We start from the raw sequence: 20,853 nt of genomic DNA, 5'->3' as shown, positions 1-20,853 counted from the left end.
CGAAACGGAATCCCACAGTGAGGACATGCGACGCCTAGAGGCCACTTTTTGCCCGGTATCTGGCATGCCCTAAATGAGTAGTTGCACGGACCTCAGGCAGCACAGCAAACCCTGCCGGGACCGAGTGAGCTGCACCACCCCCACGGGGAAAAGAGTAAGGTACCACAGCACAGGTTGGCGGGATGCGGGAAAGAAGATGGGAGCGGAGGAAAGGGGCGCCCTGTGTCGTACAGGGCCACAGCCCCCAAGCTACCAACCCACCAACCGCAGCGCATGATGAGAATCCACCGCCGCTGGCGGCGATGTCGCAGCAAGAACACCGGCCATCCCTTGCCACAAAGAGACCCAGCCCTGTCCAAAGGTTGTATCCTCTATTTATGTGCTATTCCATCTTTTTTAGCTTATGTTGCTTGTTAAGCCATATTAGCTAATTCACGGTATTATTGTATGTATTGTTGAGTGAGTGAGGTACACTCTTGGTGATAGCACATTTTCCACTTTGGATTAACGCTATAGTACACATCTTTATATATGGACTCACTATGCTGCCCATGCGTACCCACCAAACCGATCGCCCACCCGGGGTGAAGGTCCCCAGGGGTATTGCCCCCCAACAACAGCCACACACACGGAGAAACTCCCGCCGCAGTCAAAGCGGGCCACCGCAAGCACACACATACTCCAGTCAAGGGAAGGGCCTGGCACTACAGAGAACCCAAGCCAATGGACTAAAAACACTTACCCACACATGGGCCAGAGGTTGGAGGAGAAACCAACACGGCATCACCTTGGCTGCTGCTCACAGGGACATCCCCACGCTTGTTCTACCGCTGAGGGGAATCGACTGACCGAGTATCCATCCCCGCAACTGGGACGTACAGTAGCTTAAAGGGGTAGCTGAGCAATTGCTGTACCTGCAAAGAGTCCCTTAACTTCACGCTGTTGCCATATATTACCTCCCGCTCTATAATGAACTTACCTAAACAACTATCACCACCGCCGTTAACAGGGATCGGCTGATCCTGAACTTACCGCTAGATTCCAGGGCTACCTGCCAGGGACATAACGCTGAGGGGTCCATTGCCAGCACCCACGGCTGGCTTACAACATTGCTCGCCACAACCGTAACGTTTATATGCCTGCCTGGTTGCTCTGATGTGCTGGCTGATGCTCCTGCATGTATAGTAAAATAACTAGAAAGTCCCTATATTAGAATGCTTTGTTTTTGTCTTAGTTTAACAACTCCTAGCCCACGATGGGCACATTACTATAACAATAACGTAAAGGCAGACTTAACCCTATGTTGATAGCTTGTTATTGCATAATAGTCTACACAAGAGCAGCGCAACCTGTATGTACATCACACATAAGCCAACTACTGATACACTGCAAATCGTACTGCCACTCTACACCTATGTAGGTATAGCTAATCTAGTACTGTTAAACGTTGACTATGTTATATTTTATTTTGTTTTACTTTAATCTAACGATTTCACTGTCTAGCCAGGCTTGTTATCATTACATACAATGTGCAATCTCTTAAGCCACTGTCTAACCTTAGTACATCGTTAAACACACTGTTGTGGCGTCTGTAGATAACTTGTAAACAGCTTAAGCATATTTGAATTGAAGCATATTCTTGATTTACCTAAACCTGTTTAAACGCTAACAAGTCGTTGCATCTGAATGTTAGACCTCTTAATTATCGTTACCTTTCCCATTTAAAAATGTATGCATACCCTACATGCCACAATACTGTTATAAAATGCTTATGGAAATCGAGCCTGCTGATGCTGTTGTGGCGATACAGGCAGTGCTGTACCTACCTGCATACCAAAAAAAAAAAAAATCACTTTGTTTATGAACACTAGTCACACCTCCCTGCATGTGACTTGCACAGCTTTCCTAAACAGTTCCTGCAAAGAGTCATCTAATGTTTATCCTTCCTTTATTGCAAGTTATGTTTAATTTAGATTTTCTTATCCCTTGCTCATATCTTGCTAGACCCTGCAAGAGCCTCCTGTATGTGATTAAAAGTTCAATTTACAGAGAAAGAAATACAATTATTTAAGGTAAATTACATCTGTTTGAAAGTGAAACCAGTTTTTTTTTCATGCAGGCTCGGTCAATCATAGCCAGGGGAGGTGTGGCTAGGGCTGCATAAACAGAAACAAAGTGAATTAACTCCTAAATGGCAGTGAATTGAGCAGTGAAACCTGAGAAGCATAATCTATACACTAAAACTGCTTAATTAAGCTAAAGTTGTTTAGGTGACTATAGTGTTTCTGTAAGTAGATATAGCTTAAAATCTATACATTGCAAGCACAATACATAGATAATTTATTTGTATGCTTTTTCATTACAGTGTTAACCAACATACCCATGACAAGCACATTTTAAACACACTTGCACTGACAGTACTTTACGTAGACTTTCCTCTGGTGTTCCCAGGCGCAGAATGATGGGACAGTAGCCCAGAACTGTAACTGATGAGCGTGAAGAGGTCTGGGGGAGGGAGAGGGGCAACTACAAACAAATTGTCCAGTTTAACTTGTTTAACCCCTTAAGGACCGAACTTCTGGAATAAAAGAGAATCCTGGCATGTCACACATGTCATGTGTCCTTAAGGGGTTAAATTGCCCTTTAACTTTTAATCAGTTAAACGCTTCTCATACTTTGCATTCTGCAGCAAGACGTAAAATAGATTCAGTTATTCAATATGCGTTAATCCGAAGCTTAAGCCCATAGTTTCAGTCCTACAGAGATTCAAAATGTAAACAGAACAATTCCTCGAAACAGGGGCAGCATCTATACCCCCAAATCACTTCTTACACATTCTCTTTAATATTATTGGATCAATTATATATTATCATCTTTCATAACATTATTGAATTTTCCTATGGAGTTACATGTCCGCTGGAATGCATTTCATTGTATCCACCACCCTTTCTGGAGATAAATAATAATTTGTATTGTTTCTCCTGCATTTTGAACTATTTACCATCAAACCATGACATTAAGGCTTGATAGGATGATCAATCATCATCATTTTCATACGAACAATATTAACTCAACTGCGAAAAACTGTTTATTCAACACAAAAAAGTTCTGCACATCATGCAATACGTATTTCCATAATTACATAGATCACATTTACTCCTAAGTCACACGCGCAGCAATAAACAGGTCACAAGGCACTATACAACATGTCGCATTACAAAGGCTGCCTGCAAGAACACCCTCACACATCAAATGCAAAATGATTCTATCTGTGTGGCTCACAGTACTGACTACTGTCATCATAGTCCAATATGTATACAGTTTACATTGTGCCAATCTCTTACCAGTTATGAGTTCAGTATGTCCAACTCTGCTGTCTGTCCCTAAGTTCTGTTGTACTTTTTGCTTTATGTTTTCGTTGTTACTTGCAAGGGGTATTTCTAGTATGTGACAGGGCTGAGAGCTTACTGAGATTATTAATAGCCCTTCCACTTACTGGTAGCTTGCCACTCACATTCCAAGCCCCTCTCAGTCATATACAGCCCCTCCTGTTCTTCTTAAAGCCGAACACACCAATAATCAGTATGGTAACACGGCAGAAACAGGACATATCATTATTAAGATATATAGAATTTAGGGCAACCAACAACAAAAGCACCTTTTCTCCTACGTACAATCATCTATTTTAAAACAACTTTTTTTCTTTTTGACATTGAAATTTCCTTTTGAACTGATAAAACAATGACATTCGTGGTTGGTTGGTTGTTTTGTTTGTTTGTTTGATTTAAATAACCAATTTTCTTTTCTATGCAGGTTTGTCTGCACTTTCAATGCTTTAAAGGTTTTATGAGTGTACCTCGCCGCCTTTTGCCATAGCATGTTAATGGGAAGCCACACACATAGAAAGCTTTTAACTTTGAACTATAAAATAAGTAATCAAAATTTGAATTTTCTAAACCCATGCTGTGCTTCATTTACTACTGATATTGCTATGCCACAAGTAGTGCAACAGAAGTAGAAGGACATTGTGTCTTTACTAAATTTTATGAGTTCAGATTGAAAGTTTGAATTTTTATAGTAATGCATGATCAATAATTTTCCCAACGTTTGCAGCAAAAGTTGTTATTCTTCAGATTTAATCTATACAAAGACAAGAAGCCCATCTTGTGAGATAGTTTTCAGGTGTCAGGAATTTATAAACTTTGTACATTGCAATATTTCACAGTTAATTGGTTATGGCTCCGTTTCAAATATTTCAGACTCTTTTTCTTTCCAAAATGTAAAGCTCCTCTCGATACACTGACATACATCATTGGAATCTGATACTTGTTGGTTACTGATTCTATCTTCATTCTTTTCTGTACCAGGTCCAAAAAAGCGGGATTTGATGTCATCAAATCCATCAGACCATGTCCTACGCCCAGTAGCTATCTCCTGTAAGACAGTGCAGTGGAAGTCTCTAGCCGTTGGCCAACCATGACGTCCAAGCTGGTCAAAAACTTCAAAACAGAGTAGATGCCTCATACGTCTTTCATCCTCTGGAAGGTCTTGTTCGAGGAGTCTGAAGTATCCTAGCATGAAAAGATCGAGTGTAAGACTGTCATGATTCAAAGATGTATTTCTAGGAGTTGTTGATAGAAAATGTTCAGGAGATTGAATAACAGATTGGTTTCCAGAAGATTGTGGGGCATTTTGTGATACCGATTTCCAACTTCCAATCAAGCGCTGGACAGTAGTTCTTTGTCTCATCAACTGATTTAAAATTCCACCAATACGAGGGGAGAACTCACCCTCCAGTGAATCTTGCCCATTTGTTGCAATCTCATTCGTGTTTTCTGTATTATTGAATAAAACAGTATTCCCATTATCATTTGAAACCTCTTGAAAGGTTTCCACTGTTTGTTTTCTCTCATGAGAATTTCCATTCATTGTTTCAGCTCCGAGATTGTTTCTGTCTCTATTTTTGTTGTCTTCAACACTTTTTTTCTTATTATGGTCATCATTCGAACTTAGTGAATCCTTGCATGTCCCATTGTTACATGAATCCCTTATTCTATGCAGAGAATATACAGATCTCTTCCAGTGGCTTAGAAACAAAAGAACAATGCGTTCTTTTCTTAATGTCCGAGGTGGTACAGGAGAGTCCCTGAGAGAAGGAGGTTCTTCTGAACTTACTCCTGAATCACTTGTATCCTCTATGTCTGTTTTTACTTTGCAAGGTTTTCCATGTAACTGGTTACGTGGTTGCTGTTGTTTTTCAAACTGAACTTTTAATCTTCGCACTGAGACACCACATTGCAGCAACTCTCTCATTGGAGAAGGTGAAGGTGACCGATTCCGACGTGCTTTCACTGTGTCCTGTGACAAACCTGAAGTTGAACTATTAGAAGAAAGAAGCTGGTTCATACTGTTGACCACATTTGACATACAAGTACACCAATCTTGATCCTCTCTTTGCTGTAGAAGCTGGGTGTTGAGGCTCACATTGATCAGAGGTGTTGGAAGTAGGGATCGCAGTTGCTCCACCTGGCGACTAAGCTCTTGTTCATATTGCTGACATTCTCTGCGACGGCGCAATCCTTCCATCTGTCCATCAAACATGCGTAGCTCCTCCTCGGTCACAAGCTCACCATATGGGCCCAGCATGGCACTACGAGCACGGGAATATTTCCATTCATCCTAGAACATAAAGCAGATTATTTAGAGTACAATCAGCATATCATAAACATTATATATATTTTCTGAACAGTTCCTTGAAAATTGGAATAATCAGTTGGTTATTATTGCCACTTTAACGTCTAATACTTAGTTGTCATTATGCTCTGCTATGCGAATTCCTGGAGAAGGCATTCTTTTTACATCACTGAGTGGGTTTAGTTTGACAACTTTGAGATACTATAAAAATATCAAGAAACCTAGTTTGCCAAGGTATTGCCAATTAGCTGTATTTGTAATATATATGTGTGATTTGTCTAAAAAAAATATGTGCTGTGCATCAAAGTCGAGGGACTTCATATGTTTTTTGCAGCAGGAGCAGGAAATAATTAGAAGGACTATCAGTGGACAGATAGAGCCTAAAGCAGGTCATTTACCTTCTCAAAAGGGGATAATTCTTGGGCATTTCCACCAAATGTGTGACATTGTTCCCACTTGCGTGGCGCATCTCCAACAACTGGAAAAGGCCGATGGGTATATTTTGTATAACCGTCTAGGTTTTCGGGAACCATTGGTACACCAATTTGCAGTGTGCTTCTAAATAGTGATAGCATTGCGGTTTCTACTTGAGAGCATACACAGATTGTACCCAGTCCCTGTTAGATAGGGTTGTCTTACACTCTGCAGTCCATCTATCCATAGAGGCATATGTTTTGGCCTGTATTCCCTCCTCTAAAGCTTTATAAAAGACCAATAAATGTTTTAGGTTTCTGTGGATTATTTTCACATCTATCTATGAAAAATCAAAAACAAGGTTTGAATGTTACAGCCTCCCTACCACCGCTATTTTTAAAATACCTGTTTGGCTTCTTCTTCCAGATGTGACTGCAACCTCCGCACCATGACTTGCCTCTTCCACTCTGGGATCGGACGTCCTTGTTCATCATGTGTAGGCACTAAAGAATCCAAATCATACTGAGAGCCTGAGTCGATCTGGCTGTCTTCCACCCGTCTTGAGTTTATATCGGAACGTTCTCCCTAAATTTATATAGTTATGAAGAAATGTCATTAGTGAATTTGAAGGAAATACCTTTGAACTTATAAACTAGTAGGCTGAATGAAAGAGTCTTATTCAGTACACAGAAAATTGTTGGGCACTCAAAAAAGAGTTGGAGACTGTAGGTTTATCTATCTATCTATTTGAGATCCATCCATCTGTATCTATGAGACATATCTATGTAAGGGGTTTTAATATGTCTTTGGCATCTATCTTTCTATCTATGGGTTGGACAAGTGTATCTAAGAGCTTTTATAACTCATGAACATGGCAATCCTCATTGCAGTGCTGAAGGACACCATAGTCATCAAGAAGACTTGCATATTTAGATTTAGAAATATTCAACTCAGTGTAGTACATGGGTAGCATGGATTTAAATAATGAAACTTTCAAGTAGAAGAAAACTCACAGCTTGTAGGAAAATTCCAGTGATTCTGGCTTTCTGAAGACACTGAGTGATTTTGGATTTGTCCGGGAGTTGTAAAACATCCGTTAGCTTCCCTGACGGCTCCCCCCGTCCACCTCTCTAGAAGAAAAAGAACAGTGAGTGATATAAAGACAAGAGAATGTAATGACAGGAGTAGAAAGAAAGGGATATAGATACAGATACCAACTATGCTGGGCCAAACACAGACAAAGAATGAAGTACAGTATAACCCGGACATATGAACTTTGTGTAACAAAGGCAGACTGGAAATGGAAAAGGACACCAGTATAGAAAGGACACAGATATGTACAAAGCTAGTCAACAGGCCTGAATGTGACCACCGCATTATTTACAGAGATTGTTTTCTATTTTTCTTAAAACCAGAGGGGGTTATGTCCAGAGATGCGTGTCTACTATGTGTCTACTATGTGGACATAAAGGTACACCAGAAATAAAAGTATGTCTAGAATGCAAAAGGCAGATTTATAAAATAGGGATCTATGCATACCATGTTACTGTGCTAATGGTAATCAGATCCAGCCTGAAATACACACACAAAAACACTAAGGTCCTAACCATACTACAACACCTATACACAAACATACACACTTCTCCCTCTATCCCCCAGCTACACATGCAACACCATTAGCACAATACAACTGAAACCAACTTATTTACTCAACATATCTCACCAAAAACAGCCCCCTCAACGCACGTAATTCCACAAGCAGCTTCAAAATACATGCATAATACACTTTCTTGGCCCTTCTGTCCTCTAGTGTCCCACTTATAGAAACACCAGAGACAAGTTACCAGCAAACAGAGGTCAAGGGTGTCATTAAATTCACTTGACTGTGCAGAACACATAAAGTGCATTTTCCCAATGTGGACCCTGGCATGGATTTCTATGAATTCACATTTATGCCAGTAGTGGTGAGCAATGGACCATTGTTATTATTAAAAATGCATGCCGCTGCCCACAAAACACAAACAAAATTGTTATGGTTTGGACTAGGAAAAGCTATCCATCAACTTAGTGATACCGTATAAACCTTATGCCCTCATTGGTCTACGGAGCCCAATCATGAAGTGTGACATTTACTTGGCAATATATAACAACCACTACCTCACCCAAAAGTAAATATGGGTAATGACAAAAACAATACTTCAAATTAAAAAGACAGTCTCTCCTGGAACCTTTCCCAATGTCCCTAATATCCTAAGTAAACAACAAAACAAACAGGAAACACCTCCAATCGTAAAAAAAAGAACAAAAGATAGCAGTGCAATACCAGCAAATTATCTAGTATCTGAAGGTGTCTATTACACTCCCACAATATTAAGAATAAGGAACCTTGAACAAAGCCACTGTAGTGGGTGTATAGTTCAACCTCGTTACACTGTAATGCATATCTTTATCTTTAGCAGAGCCAATTCCTTCATAATGATGTTGAAATCCCCCTTTTTTATATTGTAACTCGCTGAATAAGTTGGCTCTTTATAAATATAATAATAGTGATTTCCATCCTCTAATACTTTCTATATATTTATACTGCATTGAAAGCTTGATTCAAGCATACATTTATAAAAGTAGTTTGCAATCTACAGCAATTCACAGTTCTGTATATAAATCTCTATGGAAAATGACTAAAATTGACAATTTACTTCCTATTTTGAAAGCATTTCCAATCACAGCTAAAACAAAGAAATTGTATGATCAAATAACAATAGTTCACTGATCATATTTCATTGACCCTGGTACAAATTGACCTCGATTTACATTTTTCAGGAGCTGCCTATTGCCCCGTCAGTTCTGTATATTAGATATTATTACCAGATTACCAGTAGTTTAGGATTAGTCCACTCTCTTAGCAATATGAATTATTACATATAATGACAGCATTTAGAAGACAGATGTAATTATAAGCATATGTTTCATTAGAAGATAGAACTTTTGCTTGGAAATCAAGTTCAAGCTGAATTTAAAGTCTGAATTGGATTATAAGGAGAAAACGGCTTATTTGAAGAGTTTAACAGATTCAACCAAACACATAATCACATATTCTCAGTCTGATAAATAACTTCATTGGCATCGTGAATCATTGCCTTATTAACTAGACATGGTACAGAAAGACTGGAAAAAAATTAAATCACATCTAACTTCATCTGTATTTAAATGAAAATGTACTTGTAAAGGAAACACCAGGAATTAATAGCATGCTAATAACCGGTAAGGATGCTAGCATGCTAATAACAGGTAAGGATTGCTTTGACACCATGGAATATAAAGATTAGGCAATGCTAACAAAACATGGAGCTGTATGGATTTTGGAAAATACAACTGGAAACTTGCAGGGTTATTCCGTAAAGTGAGAATTCAAGGTGAATTTTAAATTTAAGGTCAAAATGATCTAAATCAGCTATGCTTTCCATACAGCTACACTGGCCTTAAATTTGAAATTCACTTTAGTAAATAATCCCATTAAAGTTGTTTATTCACTTAATTGTGAACTGCAGTAAACTGAAGTATGAATGGCAAAAGTTCGGCTAAAATAGATGACCTGGAATATTTCTCCAGCGTGGTGATTTTAGCCTCAGATTTGCCGTTTGGTTTCAGTTTGCTGCCATTTGGAGTTCAGTGAATAACCCTGCAAGAAAAATATGAGATTATGCGATATCCTGCAGAGTGGATTTAACGCTTTCAAGATCAGTAAAGAAACACAGCCTTGAAGAAAAAAAATGATTAATAAAAAAATAAAATCTGCATACACTGCTGGCGAATAGTGCTGTGATCTTGGCTTTCTGGAGCCCTCTTCCAACTTTCTTCTCCACGACCACTGCTTGATCCAAAGGCTCCATGATCACATTGCAGAAATACATGTAAGCACTGATTACTTGATCAGACTCCTTTCCTTGAAAAAAAAAAAACACAAAACAAAAAGAAGTCTGCCCCTACCTTATTTAAAAAAAAATATTCACTTTCTTCTTAGAATGGTAATGTATCTCCCCATTATTTTTTGCCTACATAGTTTCATTTGCCCTTTCAAAGCGCCCATGCACGTCTAAGTTCGATGCAAATTGCACGTGTGCGTGTTGCACTTTCACACATCATTAACCTCCTTGTAAAGCTTAACCTCCCACCTGGTCACCTGTCCTCTCAGTAAGGGCCTGACACTGTCTCAGATACCTATCTCTCCTTAACACACCTGTCTGTAGCCCTGCTGCTATTACACCTCTTGGTTGCCCTGACTGCTTGAGAAGACACAGGAGAGGGATCATGTGGCAACAATACCTGAGATGTACTTTAATAGGGAGGAAGGGAGCTCGGGTGTAGGGTGTCTAGATAAAGGCGGAGGGAGAGCTGGGCTTCTTGCATGTGGGATATTTTACCTGAGCTTATTGTCCTGCTCATTTGCTCAACTGCCTCCCTCTCCTCCTCCTCGCCATCACTTATAATAATAAAAAAAAAAAAACTGCACCAATAGACAGAGAGATCATGTAACTACACGGCAAGATCTGTGTCACATTCTGCTCATTAATGAAATGAGACTCACAGCAAGCACCTTGGCCAAAGGTCGCAGGAAATAAAGGATTCCCAGGGCTAACATGGAAATGACAGATAGAGGGAAAGACTGGCACAGATGGAAGTGTTACAGGAAAAGCAATATGTCCCTGACACACAGATAGTCACAAGTCTGATGACTTAATCCTTTAAGTACTACATGGAGTGTCCTACATTTCAAATATGTCATTATCCAAAGGCTCTGTGAAGCGTGAATGAATAGTTATCCTTATTTACAAGACATATGCACATTACTTGCAGGTGACTGACACTACATAATACTTATTCCCAAACCAGTCCTTGTGATCCACCAACAGTCCATGATTTATGTATTTCATGGTTCTATTCCAGTGGAGATACTGGCAAAACCTGAACTGTTGGTGGATCCTGAGGACTGGTTCGGTAAACACTGCATTAGAGGTCTATGTCAGTTAGATCAGATAGTCGGTGAACTAGTCACGCAGAGACTGGAAATAATTGTACATTCTAATTTACTTAATACACTCGTAACAACTTTGCCTACTGTTGTCGTCGTGTGCTAAACTCACTAGTTATATATGATGATATTATTTCAACACCTCTATTCACCATCATGTCTACACTATACTACTCCCTACTTGTAGGCATAATTTTGGGTTGTGGAACCCATGTTAACATGATCAGCTTTCCAGATAGCAAAGTTCTTTTTTAAAGGTTCTTAAAGGATCTTTTTGCGGTCAATGCCAAACACACACACTCTCTTTCTCTTACTTCTGACACCTCTCTCTGTTCCCTCGTTCCTTACAAAACACATTTTCTTCCTTTCTCATATTGTATTAATCAATTAATTTACCCTTAGTATATTTTTGAGTATCTTTTGACTCAGGTCTAGCTTCTTGAGTATTTAGGAGTGCAATACATGACTTTGGAAGATCATATTAAAAAAAAAATGAATTACAATATATGATTGCCCTTTATGTATTTGTCAATAGCACAGTCTCTAGAGCTCACACCCTGAATTTATAAAGATTGGTTAGCAGATACCATTTACATTTTAAAGCCTCAAGCTGGTTCTGCTCTGAGACACTCATGCCATTGGCCGTGTACCACACAGCACCCGACAAATCATCTCTGGAGAGCAACATTTCTAACCATTTCTACAACTAGTAGTTTCCGTTGTTCAGCATTATCACTGCATATCTGATATCTGTCTTGAATTACATAATTATTTATATATTTACAGAAGTCAGGGTGCAGCTCTAAACCTTCTTCCCTGCTCAGTGAAGCCTATCGGGTGGTGATAAATGCATTGACCACCCGATGGGACCCTCAGGCATGCGGGCCCCAGTGCGGTGCAACAGTTGCAACGAGGACGAACCTACCAAACCAGATCAAAGCCCTACCTATTTTCCCTGAACTAAACATTTAACCCCATATCAATTCGACCTTCCCCCCAACATTTCTCTCCATCCTCCACTGCTGTGACCAAAACGGGAGAAATTAAAGGGAGGGAGGGTGGGACAACAACAGGTGAGTGCAGCTTAATTAAAATGTCCCCTTAATCTAAAATGGCCCCTTTACATATGGCCTAGTAATTCCACCCACAATGCTATTTTGTAACCAATCACATACACCCACGTCACTATATGCCTGTCTCCTAGCAATGTCAAGGCCCACTCCCCTTAGCTACGCTGATACATGGGCTACATTCTTCAAGTAACCCCAGAACACAATTGAATAATCTAGAAACCATGAATCATTTCTCTTGAGTACTGGTTTGAGAATCATTTCTCTGTACTGCTCAAAGACACTATGGAGCTGAATACTCATAGCTCACCATAGGCGGCTCTATAATTAGATGATTGAGGCAGACTCCAAAGTCTTCTCTGATTGAGGCCTCGCAGCCGCCTAACTCGCATAACCTGAGAGCATAGCCTGTAGCATGGGGCAGGCATTAGAGGGCCACAACCAGAGGGCTTGGTCACTATTTGTAAGTGAGAGGAGCAACAGCAACCATCCGCTTACCACTGGGGGAGAAAAAGGGTGCACCAGCATAGCTTTCGAGCATCAGATACTATTGCAGGTGGTCCCTGAGGATTAGGATACTGCCTGCACTAATTGTGATGGGTGATGATTGTATATGTGAAGGAGCTGGTCTGTATTTGCCTGTCTGCACCAGTCACTACGTAAAGCCATACATCAGGGATCTACTGAGGGAGGAAGTAGGAAATGCCATTTTAACACCCCACCCCCTCCCTCATTAAGACTTAATCACACTGAATGAGAGCTGCTCTCTTCTGGAGAGACGGAGAATGTGATGCAGCTCCCAGGAGTCAGTAGCACTGGGCCACCTGGGTAATTGGCCTAACAAGTTATTGTGCTGGGGGAGAGAGACAAACAGGGATGGGAGGAGAGAGGAAAATGGTGATATGAGAAGAGAGGCAAATAAAGCCTGGGGAAAAGAGAGAGATGGGTTGGAGTGAGGGAAATGGAGCTGGGTGGGAGAGAGGGAAATGGAGCTGGGTGGGAGAGAGGGAAATGGAGCTGGGTGTTAGAGAGGGAGATAGAGCTGATGTGTGAGAGAAAGATGGGACTTGAAGGTGAGATGGGGATGGAGGGGAGAGGGAATGATGGAGCTGAGGGGGAAGTGATGCTGGCTGGGTGAGAGGGGAGGATGGAGCTAGGAGATGGAGTTGTGTATGAGAGAGGGAGATGGAGGAGAGAAAGTGATTTAGAGGTTGGGGGGAGAAGAAGATGGAGCAGGGTGAGAGAGAGGAAGATAAAGGTGTGAGAGGGAGTTGGGGGAGAAAGGGAGACACTGCATGTAAGGAGAGGGTTCAGGGCAGCAGGACCATCATCAGAAGGATATAGCCCATAATCTGATAAGGGGGATAGTCATGCTTTAGGATCAGCAAGGGTCCCTGTAATGTTAGGTGGTTCGGCTGGGCACCTCATTGCGGAATACGGTGATGGCACAGACCATTTACAAGGTGCAGCCTCTCCACATGCACAGCCGCACTGAAAGGAAGTGAGGTCCAATATATTTCTTCAAGTGCTCAAAAATTGTGTTTTCTTCTTTATAAATGAACCGATAGACCGTTAAAGAAATAGACAGAAAAATAGCTAGGTAGTTAACCTTAAAGGTGAGACATACCGAAAGACCAAGTGCACAGAGATTCAGTCGCCGTCTCTCGCAGTGATTTTGTTCCCATTAATATTTAACCTGGAAATTTGGCAGCTCACCAGAAATCTGACCCCTTATCACTTTGAGCCTGTTTATATGTTCCAGGAGGCTGGTCCTGGTTACACTGTGTGAGTGTTTTTTTTAAACTGTGCATCTCTAAATGTTTATTACAGTTCAATTAGACACAATCAAGGGCAAACAAAAAACCTGCTGGAGTAGATAGGAGACAGGATGCCTAATGACCACTACTAAACAATCTATAAATGATCATACAAATGTGAAATTATTATAACAATATACACACTGCAATAAGAGTCCACAATTACCCAAAAAAGCGACATTTCTGTCCATATAAATGCATATTGAGTAAAAACTAGTTTGGTTAGCACTGACCCAAAAATATCATAGATAGTTATAGTAGTGCATACTACAGGTATAAAAGAGAAACTATAGTGTCACGAAAAAAAACCCGTTTTTCTGGCACTATAGCTTCCCTTTCTGTCAAGGCCCCCTCCCGCGGCACTGAAGGGGTTAATAAGCCCTTCAGTCACTTACCTAGGTCCAGCGCCGATGTCCCTCTGCGCTGGCTCAGCTCCGCTCACACTCGCGCGCACATTAGACCTCCCCATAGCGTGGGGACGTCGAACGTCATTTAAAACACTTTTCGTGCTCTAAGAACATGGAAGCACCAACTAGTGGTTGGATTAGCCCTGTAATCAAAACACTGCGGTTTCTCTAAAACCACAGTGTTTTGACTAACAAGGCTAAGGGGAGAGGGGCAAGGCACCCAGACCACTCCAATGGGCAGAAGTGGTCTGGGTGCCTACAGTGTCCCTGTAACGGATCACCTTCCGTTGACGGATGCTCCTAGCGCTTCCTGAGGACTCCACGCACTGCAGATGACACCACAACCACCGCAGACTCCACAACCACCGTAGCTTAACTGGAGCCGCGCTGTCTTCCTTCCACCCTGAATGAACCTCCAGCATTCAGGACCGTGTGGGAAAGACCTCTCCTCCAAGGAGAGCGTAACAGGAACAAGAATAAGTTATTAAAGCTCAGTGGAGTATGCAGAGCATAGCAATCCCCAGTGTGATATAGCAGTTCCCTCCAATAACGAAACAAGGCTACGTTTTGAGGGTCAAGAAGATCTCTGGTTTAATGACAGGGACTCTGCTTTTATGCAGCGCTCCCCTGCAAGGGAGGCGCCCACAGGCAATTAGGTATTAACCAATCACATATCGGTTACATCCCACATATTCCCTCCCCTCTGCTTGGGAGATAATTGAGTTTCCTACTGTATCTACTCAATTATCTCCAAGCTAAAACTTATACATTTGATACATTTCTATAACTTCTAAAATATACATGTCACAAACATAAAACATTTTCATAATCAATCCATTGAGGGGAACAACATATTAAAAAATGGCATGAATCAGACCAGGGGTTCAAAAGTTAGTAAAAGTATTTTTAAAAACCCACTGCCAGCATGGCTTTCCGGCCCAAACCAGTTTCAGAGTCTTCTATTCTGGAGATAATTGAGAAGTAATCCAATTATCTCCAAGGACAGAGGCAAAACTCCATTAGCCACATGGCAGACAAAGTACAATAAAAGACATAAAAATACATACTGTTACATTTATCACATAGAACATACACATACTACCTATCCCCAGATAGCTTAGATCTGAGCGCACATTATTACCGGATGGCGCTCAGATCACATACATACAGTTCAATCGCCATGGAGCCAAAGTCTTTCATACAGTCTTTCAGTATACGGCTGGGCTCCATGGCATAGCTATCTGGGGTAGCATGGCTTTAACAGTCCGCAGAAAGGCACAAATAAACCTTTCGGCAGGGAAAATAATAGTTTTGAACTGCAGGGCCATAGTCGCAGGGCAGGAGGCTAGCAATAAGTCCTCTCCAATGCCCAGTGGCAAATGGCAGTTTGTCACAGTCCCTTTAAATGTATACTCTTATTTTTATATATTCTACTGTGCAAAATTTAAATGTTATTAGTTTATTTTTTTTGCAATGAACAAAATGCAAAGTGAGTGAACAGAACAAAAATTTAAAGGGACTCTCCAGCCAAGCCTCTTTACTCACCTGGTTCCAGCGCCGGGAGCCTCGTGAAGCCGCGCCCCCTATTTCGTCAAAATGACGAAATAGGCGGGCGCAAGCAGGGACCATTTGGAAGCGTCATTGCTCCCTTGTGCGCATGCGCGGCTTCGCCACACATGCGCACATACTTTAGAGGGCGGCATTCATGCCGCCCTCTGAAGTCCTGAGTGCACTACCAAGCATGCACGCGGTGCCTTCTCTCTCCTGCACACGTCAGACATATTTTAATACGTCTGACGTGTACAGGGCCTTTTTAGGGCCCTGCATGATAGGAAGTCCCTCTGGTGGCCGTCTGAGTGACGGCCACTGGAGGTATTCCTATCAATGTAAACACTGTATTTTCTCTGAAAATACAGTGTTTACATTAGATTGCCTGCAGGGAGCTATAGATCATACCTGAACAACTACATTAAGCTGTAGTTGTTCAGGTGACTATAGTGTCCCTTTAAATCAAATCAATGTTTGGTGGAACTTCCCTTTGCCTTCAAAACTGCATCAGTTCTTCTAGGCACACTTGTACAAAGTCAGGGATTTTGTAGGCATCTAATCAGATGCATGAATCAATTATACCAAACAGTTGCTAATGATCGTTCATTTAAATGGACATTCCAGACCCCTAAAGCAGCTTGGTGAAAAACTTTATCTGTGAAGAGTGTGTCCTCTTTTTTTTATTTTGCAACAAGTGCAGATTTCAATATAAATTTGTACTGGTATAAATTAACCTGGTTACACCCTCTTTGCTTTCAAGCATACAACAGGTCATGATACTTCCTGGTTTTGTTAGCTCAAGTTGAGCACCTGCCTTGCAAATATTTCTCATTGAGCTGCAATTGTTAGTCTGTGATTGGACAGCCCCAAAAAGTCTGGGCGGGGTTAGAAGGGGAGGGCTTGCAAAGGCTGCAGACAAGAGATATGCAGCTTTTGCAAGCTGTTTTTACATATAACATATTACATATAACATATAACGTTTTTTTGGGGGGTATATCTACTAACCAGTGATTTACTTATTTATTTTGTATTTGGACAGTGGATTGTCCCTTTAAAATATAGGTTGAAATAATACTGGACGAGAAACAACCAAACTAGACACAAGGCAGACAGTGTTTTACAGATGTGCTGTCTAAGCTCTCCTGAAAAAGCACACAGAAATGGACATTGTTAAAAACTGTAGAACATATGGTACTCATACTACACTCGACTATATAAACACCTGTCAACCTTGTTAACTTGTTAGCTTCGACTGGCGAGGTTAGACGATCGTGTAGATGAATAAAATACATAAACTACTTGAAACTCAACCTGGACTTGTAACTCAAATAGGCATATGCACTGGTATAACATGATGTAACATTGTAATGGGATGTACTATGGCACCCATTTGTCTCCGAATTCATATGATAACTTATCGAATGTGATAACTTGTCCAATGCACGATATTCCTCTGTCATGCATCATCCCCCCCTTCCCCTTTCTTTTTTCTGTATCCCTACGTTACCTTTTCATTGGAAAATAAAAACCATTAATATAAAAAAAAAAAAAAAAAAAAAACTGTAGAACAGTGGCAATCCAAAGAAACCCTTGCAGCTCATGATAGGAACATCATCCTTACTTCCCATTGCAACTGGAAGTGTTTGCAGCAGTGCCCTCAGCTGATTTAGCAGAAAACATTTAAAAGCAATGATTGCATGGAAACTCACAGGAGGCGGATCAGAACTTGCGATCTACTGCTGATCAGAAAAAATCTTTGTGTTTTTTTCCTATTATAATATTTTAAGGCATACGATTTCCATTTTCATTTATGAGTATTCTTGAGATGAATTATTCATGATTAAAAAAAAAAAAAAAAAAAGAAATGATTATAGATATTCCTGTAAGTGCAGTACATTAAGAGATTGTTTGTTTTGTGGGCGTAGACGAGGATTCTGCTCTTTAGCGATGTTGTCACTATGAACGGCACTATAACAAACTCATCTATAGATCGTCTCTCAGCAATAAACGCCACATTGGTACAACTGACATTTTATTTTGAAACCTACAAGGGTTGTGTATAAAAATTGTCATGTTTGCTTCCACGTTTGTGCCAGTTCTGTGCAAAAGAGTACCCCTACTAAAATATTATGGACCTATTCCTAATGTTTCATATAATCCTCTCCGAGATGGTAGATGACCTCCCACTTCTCCTCATATATATATATTTGTATACTTATATCAGGTTTTCATTTAGCATTTTTGTTAACCAAATTTAAATGGTTTGGTTTTTTATATCATAACTTCATGTGTTTTGGTGACCAACAAAAGATTATTTTTTTCCATAAATATTACAAAAATCTTACTACAGTTTTGCTTGTCTTGTTTTGGTAGATGAATTCACGGATCCATTAACATAGAAAATTGTGGTCAGGTCTGTTCTATGAGAGAATAGAAAGACAGAGGAGATAAGAGTGCCCTTCGAGACTCTATGCAGTATCAGTTTCTCTGTTCCATATAATGTCAGTTATTGCTGAAATGATCTATCCCGTAGCAAGTTATAGAGTATCTAGCTAATACACAGATAATCACGTAATGCATGATATTTCTATATAAATATATGAAGTGCATCAGCTGTGTAACTGGAGGAGCCTATGCTACAGTATCTGTAAGTGTATTATCACACTTTCCTATGCTAAGCCTTGTTTGAGAGTTGCCCTGACAACCAAATGACAACTGCAGATAATGAACTGATAAAACTTGCCTTACTCAGACTGCTTAGTCCAGTACATAGTGGTTTTATTACTTACAGCATGGGATATCATTGCCAAACCCACAGCTCTATAGAGAATGTTAGTGCTTTATAAATAATGCAAAGTTAGTAAATGTGAGGGCCAATGCAATACTAACACATCCAAGGATTAAATTGCTGTTTGTGGTTTAGCACTATGCATTCATAATGTGTGCAGATTGCTTATATCTGCATTAAGGTATTCTTCCTCTTGTCTGCTATCTTATCAGACTTTTGAGTGTGCAGGATCTAAATATATAGTCCCACTTTCACAACTGCACAGAGAGTTCAAATTGCAAAGTCATACTAACCCTGCAGCAAGATAAGGGGACAATATTTAAAGGGACACTATAGTCACCAAAACAACTGCAGCTTAATAAAGCAGTGTTGGTGTGTAGATCATGTCCCTGCAGTCTCACTGCCCAATTCTCTGCCATTTAAGAGTTAAATCACTTTTGTTGCCATTTATGCAGCCCTGGTCACACCTCCTTGCATGTGACTTCCTAAACACTTCCTGTAAAGAGTAATCTATGTTTATGCATCTTTTATTGTAAATTCTGTTTAGTTTAGAATTTTGTATTTCCTGCTCTGTTAATAGCTTGCCAAACCCTGCAGGTCTTGCTGTATGTAACTAAAGTTCAATTTAAAGAGCAGTACATTAACACTTTTAAATTAAGTTACATCTGGTTGAAAATTGTTTGCAGGCTGTCAGTCACAGCCAGCGGAGGTGTGGTTAGTGCTGCATAAACAGAAACAAAAGTAATTTAAGCCCTTAATGACGAATAACGGACTGGATCCGTCATGCTGGGGAAACACTTAACACCCAGATTGCCAGGGTGCTGGTGATCGAGGGGTTAACACTGTTGCTGGGTGCCTCTCAGTCAGGGGCAGACCAGCAACATCAAATCCCACGTGATCGCTGTGACAGCCAGTCACAGCAGTCACAATGCTGCTGGAATATCAGATATGCCTCCCTCCACCTCTTGTGGGTTTGTGAAGTGGAGAGAGATGGGTTGTTGTTACTTTGTGTTCCTGAAGAGAATAAATTGTGTCAGAAAAGGTTCCAAATCCCCTTTACCCTTCTTTTAAAAAAATATCCCTATCTCTGCTGATTGATCACTGCCATCAGTGATCAAAATACAGATCACAGGAAGGGGGGGGGGGGGGCGTGGCCAACTGAGAGACTGAACGGACGGCTCTATGCGAGGCTCCGTGCCAGAGAAGCCAAAAAGAATCCTTTGGCCGAAAAATACAGGTACCTGCTACTGCACTTCACCCCCCCACCAGCAGACACAATGGGGCGTAAAAATAAGAAAGCTCAGCGTCTGGAGACACACCGATCTCAAGACATAAGGCTCTCCTTTGAGAGGCCCGAGCCGCGGCTGCAATATAAGATGGCGCCGGAAGCAAGTAAAGAACAGGAGACGTCGGAGGACTCCAATGAGGAGGATGTAATCTCCACGCCACAGCCAGGCGGAGAATCCGACGCACCTGAGTCGGATGAAGACTCAGCCCCCGCCACAAAAGGAGACATAAAGAGGCTTCTGCTAGACCTCAGAAAGGTATGGAGGGAGGACTTACAGAAGGTCCAGACAGAGGTGGGGGAGGTCCATAATAAAGTCCGGGCTATAGAGGCAAAAGAGGCAGCAAGGAATAGCCAGATGCAGGAGACCAAGGCACAGATGGAGGGCTTAGTATCACAAGTGCAGCAGTTACACCGCACGGTGACAACGCTAGAAATGCGCCACATGCGCAGAAATATACGCCTAAGGGGGATACCAGAAGAAATAGGCACACAGAAACTACTACAATATACACAGACCCTGGGATCGACTCACTGGGAAACAAAGGGGGGTCAACCCCACCACTGATCTCCTCGGTGTTCAGAGTCAGAAAATCCCCAGCGGCGCCAGAGGGAACCTCCAGAGACGTCATAGCAGTGACACGAGATGTGACAGTCAAGAACGCGATCATGACGTTCTCCAGAACACAGGGGAACATAACCCACAAAGGGAGCCCAGTGGCAATCTACAGCGACATTCCGTTCCCAGTGCTGGTAGAAAAACGCAAATTGGCACCTGTGGCAAGGAAACTACGAGACCGC

At 41.1% G+C, this 20,853-nt stretch overlaps 2 protein-coding genes across 2 annotated transcripts in view; both read right to left on the bottom strand.

Moving 5' to 3' along the window:
- The window catches only part of KLHL30 (kelch like family member 30), a 49,398-nt gene extending 45,931 nt beyond the window's left edge, over positions 1 to 3,467 (bottom strand). The window contains exon 1 of the mRNA XM_063441676.1: positions 3,345 to 3,467. The gene's annotated coding sequence lies outside the window, so the exon portion shown is untranslated. The remainder of the gene's footprint in view (positions 1 to 3,344) is intronic.
- Positions 3,468 to 3,605: 138 nt separating this feature from the next.
- On the bottom strand, positions 3,606 to 9,999 carry ESPNL (espin like). Its single transcript, XM_063442389.1, has 4 exons — positions 9,909 to 9,999; positions 7,122 to 7,238; positions 6,514 to 6,693; positions 3,606 to 5,679 (listed from the first exon to the last, which is right to left on the bottom strand). The coding sequence occupies exons 1-4, from the start codon at positions 9,996 to 9,998 to the stop codon at positions 4,234 to 4,236; spliced, it is 1,833 nt and encodes a 610-aa protein (XP_063298459.1). The 5' UTR covers position 9,999; the 3' UTR covers positions 3,606 to 4,233.
- Between the last annotated feature and the right edge of the window lie 10,854 nt (positions 10,000 to 20,853).

Source organism: Pelobates fuscus, chromosome 2 (genome assembly GCF_036172605.1).
Source record: "Pelobates fuscus isolate aPelFus1 chromosome 2, aPelFus1.pri, whole genome shotgun sequence".
Lineage (NCBI taxonomy): Eukaryota > Metazoa > Chordata > Amphibia > Anura > Pelobatidae > Pelobates > Pelobates fuscus.
Note: the sequence above shows the minus strand (reverse complement) of the source record. Positions and strands in the feature narration are given on the sequence as shown.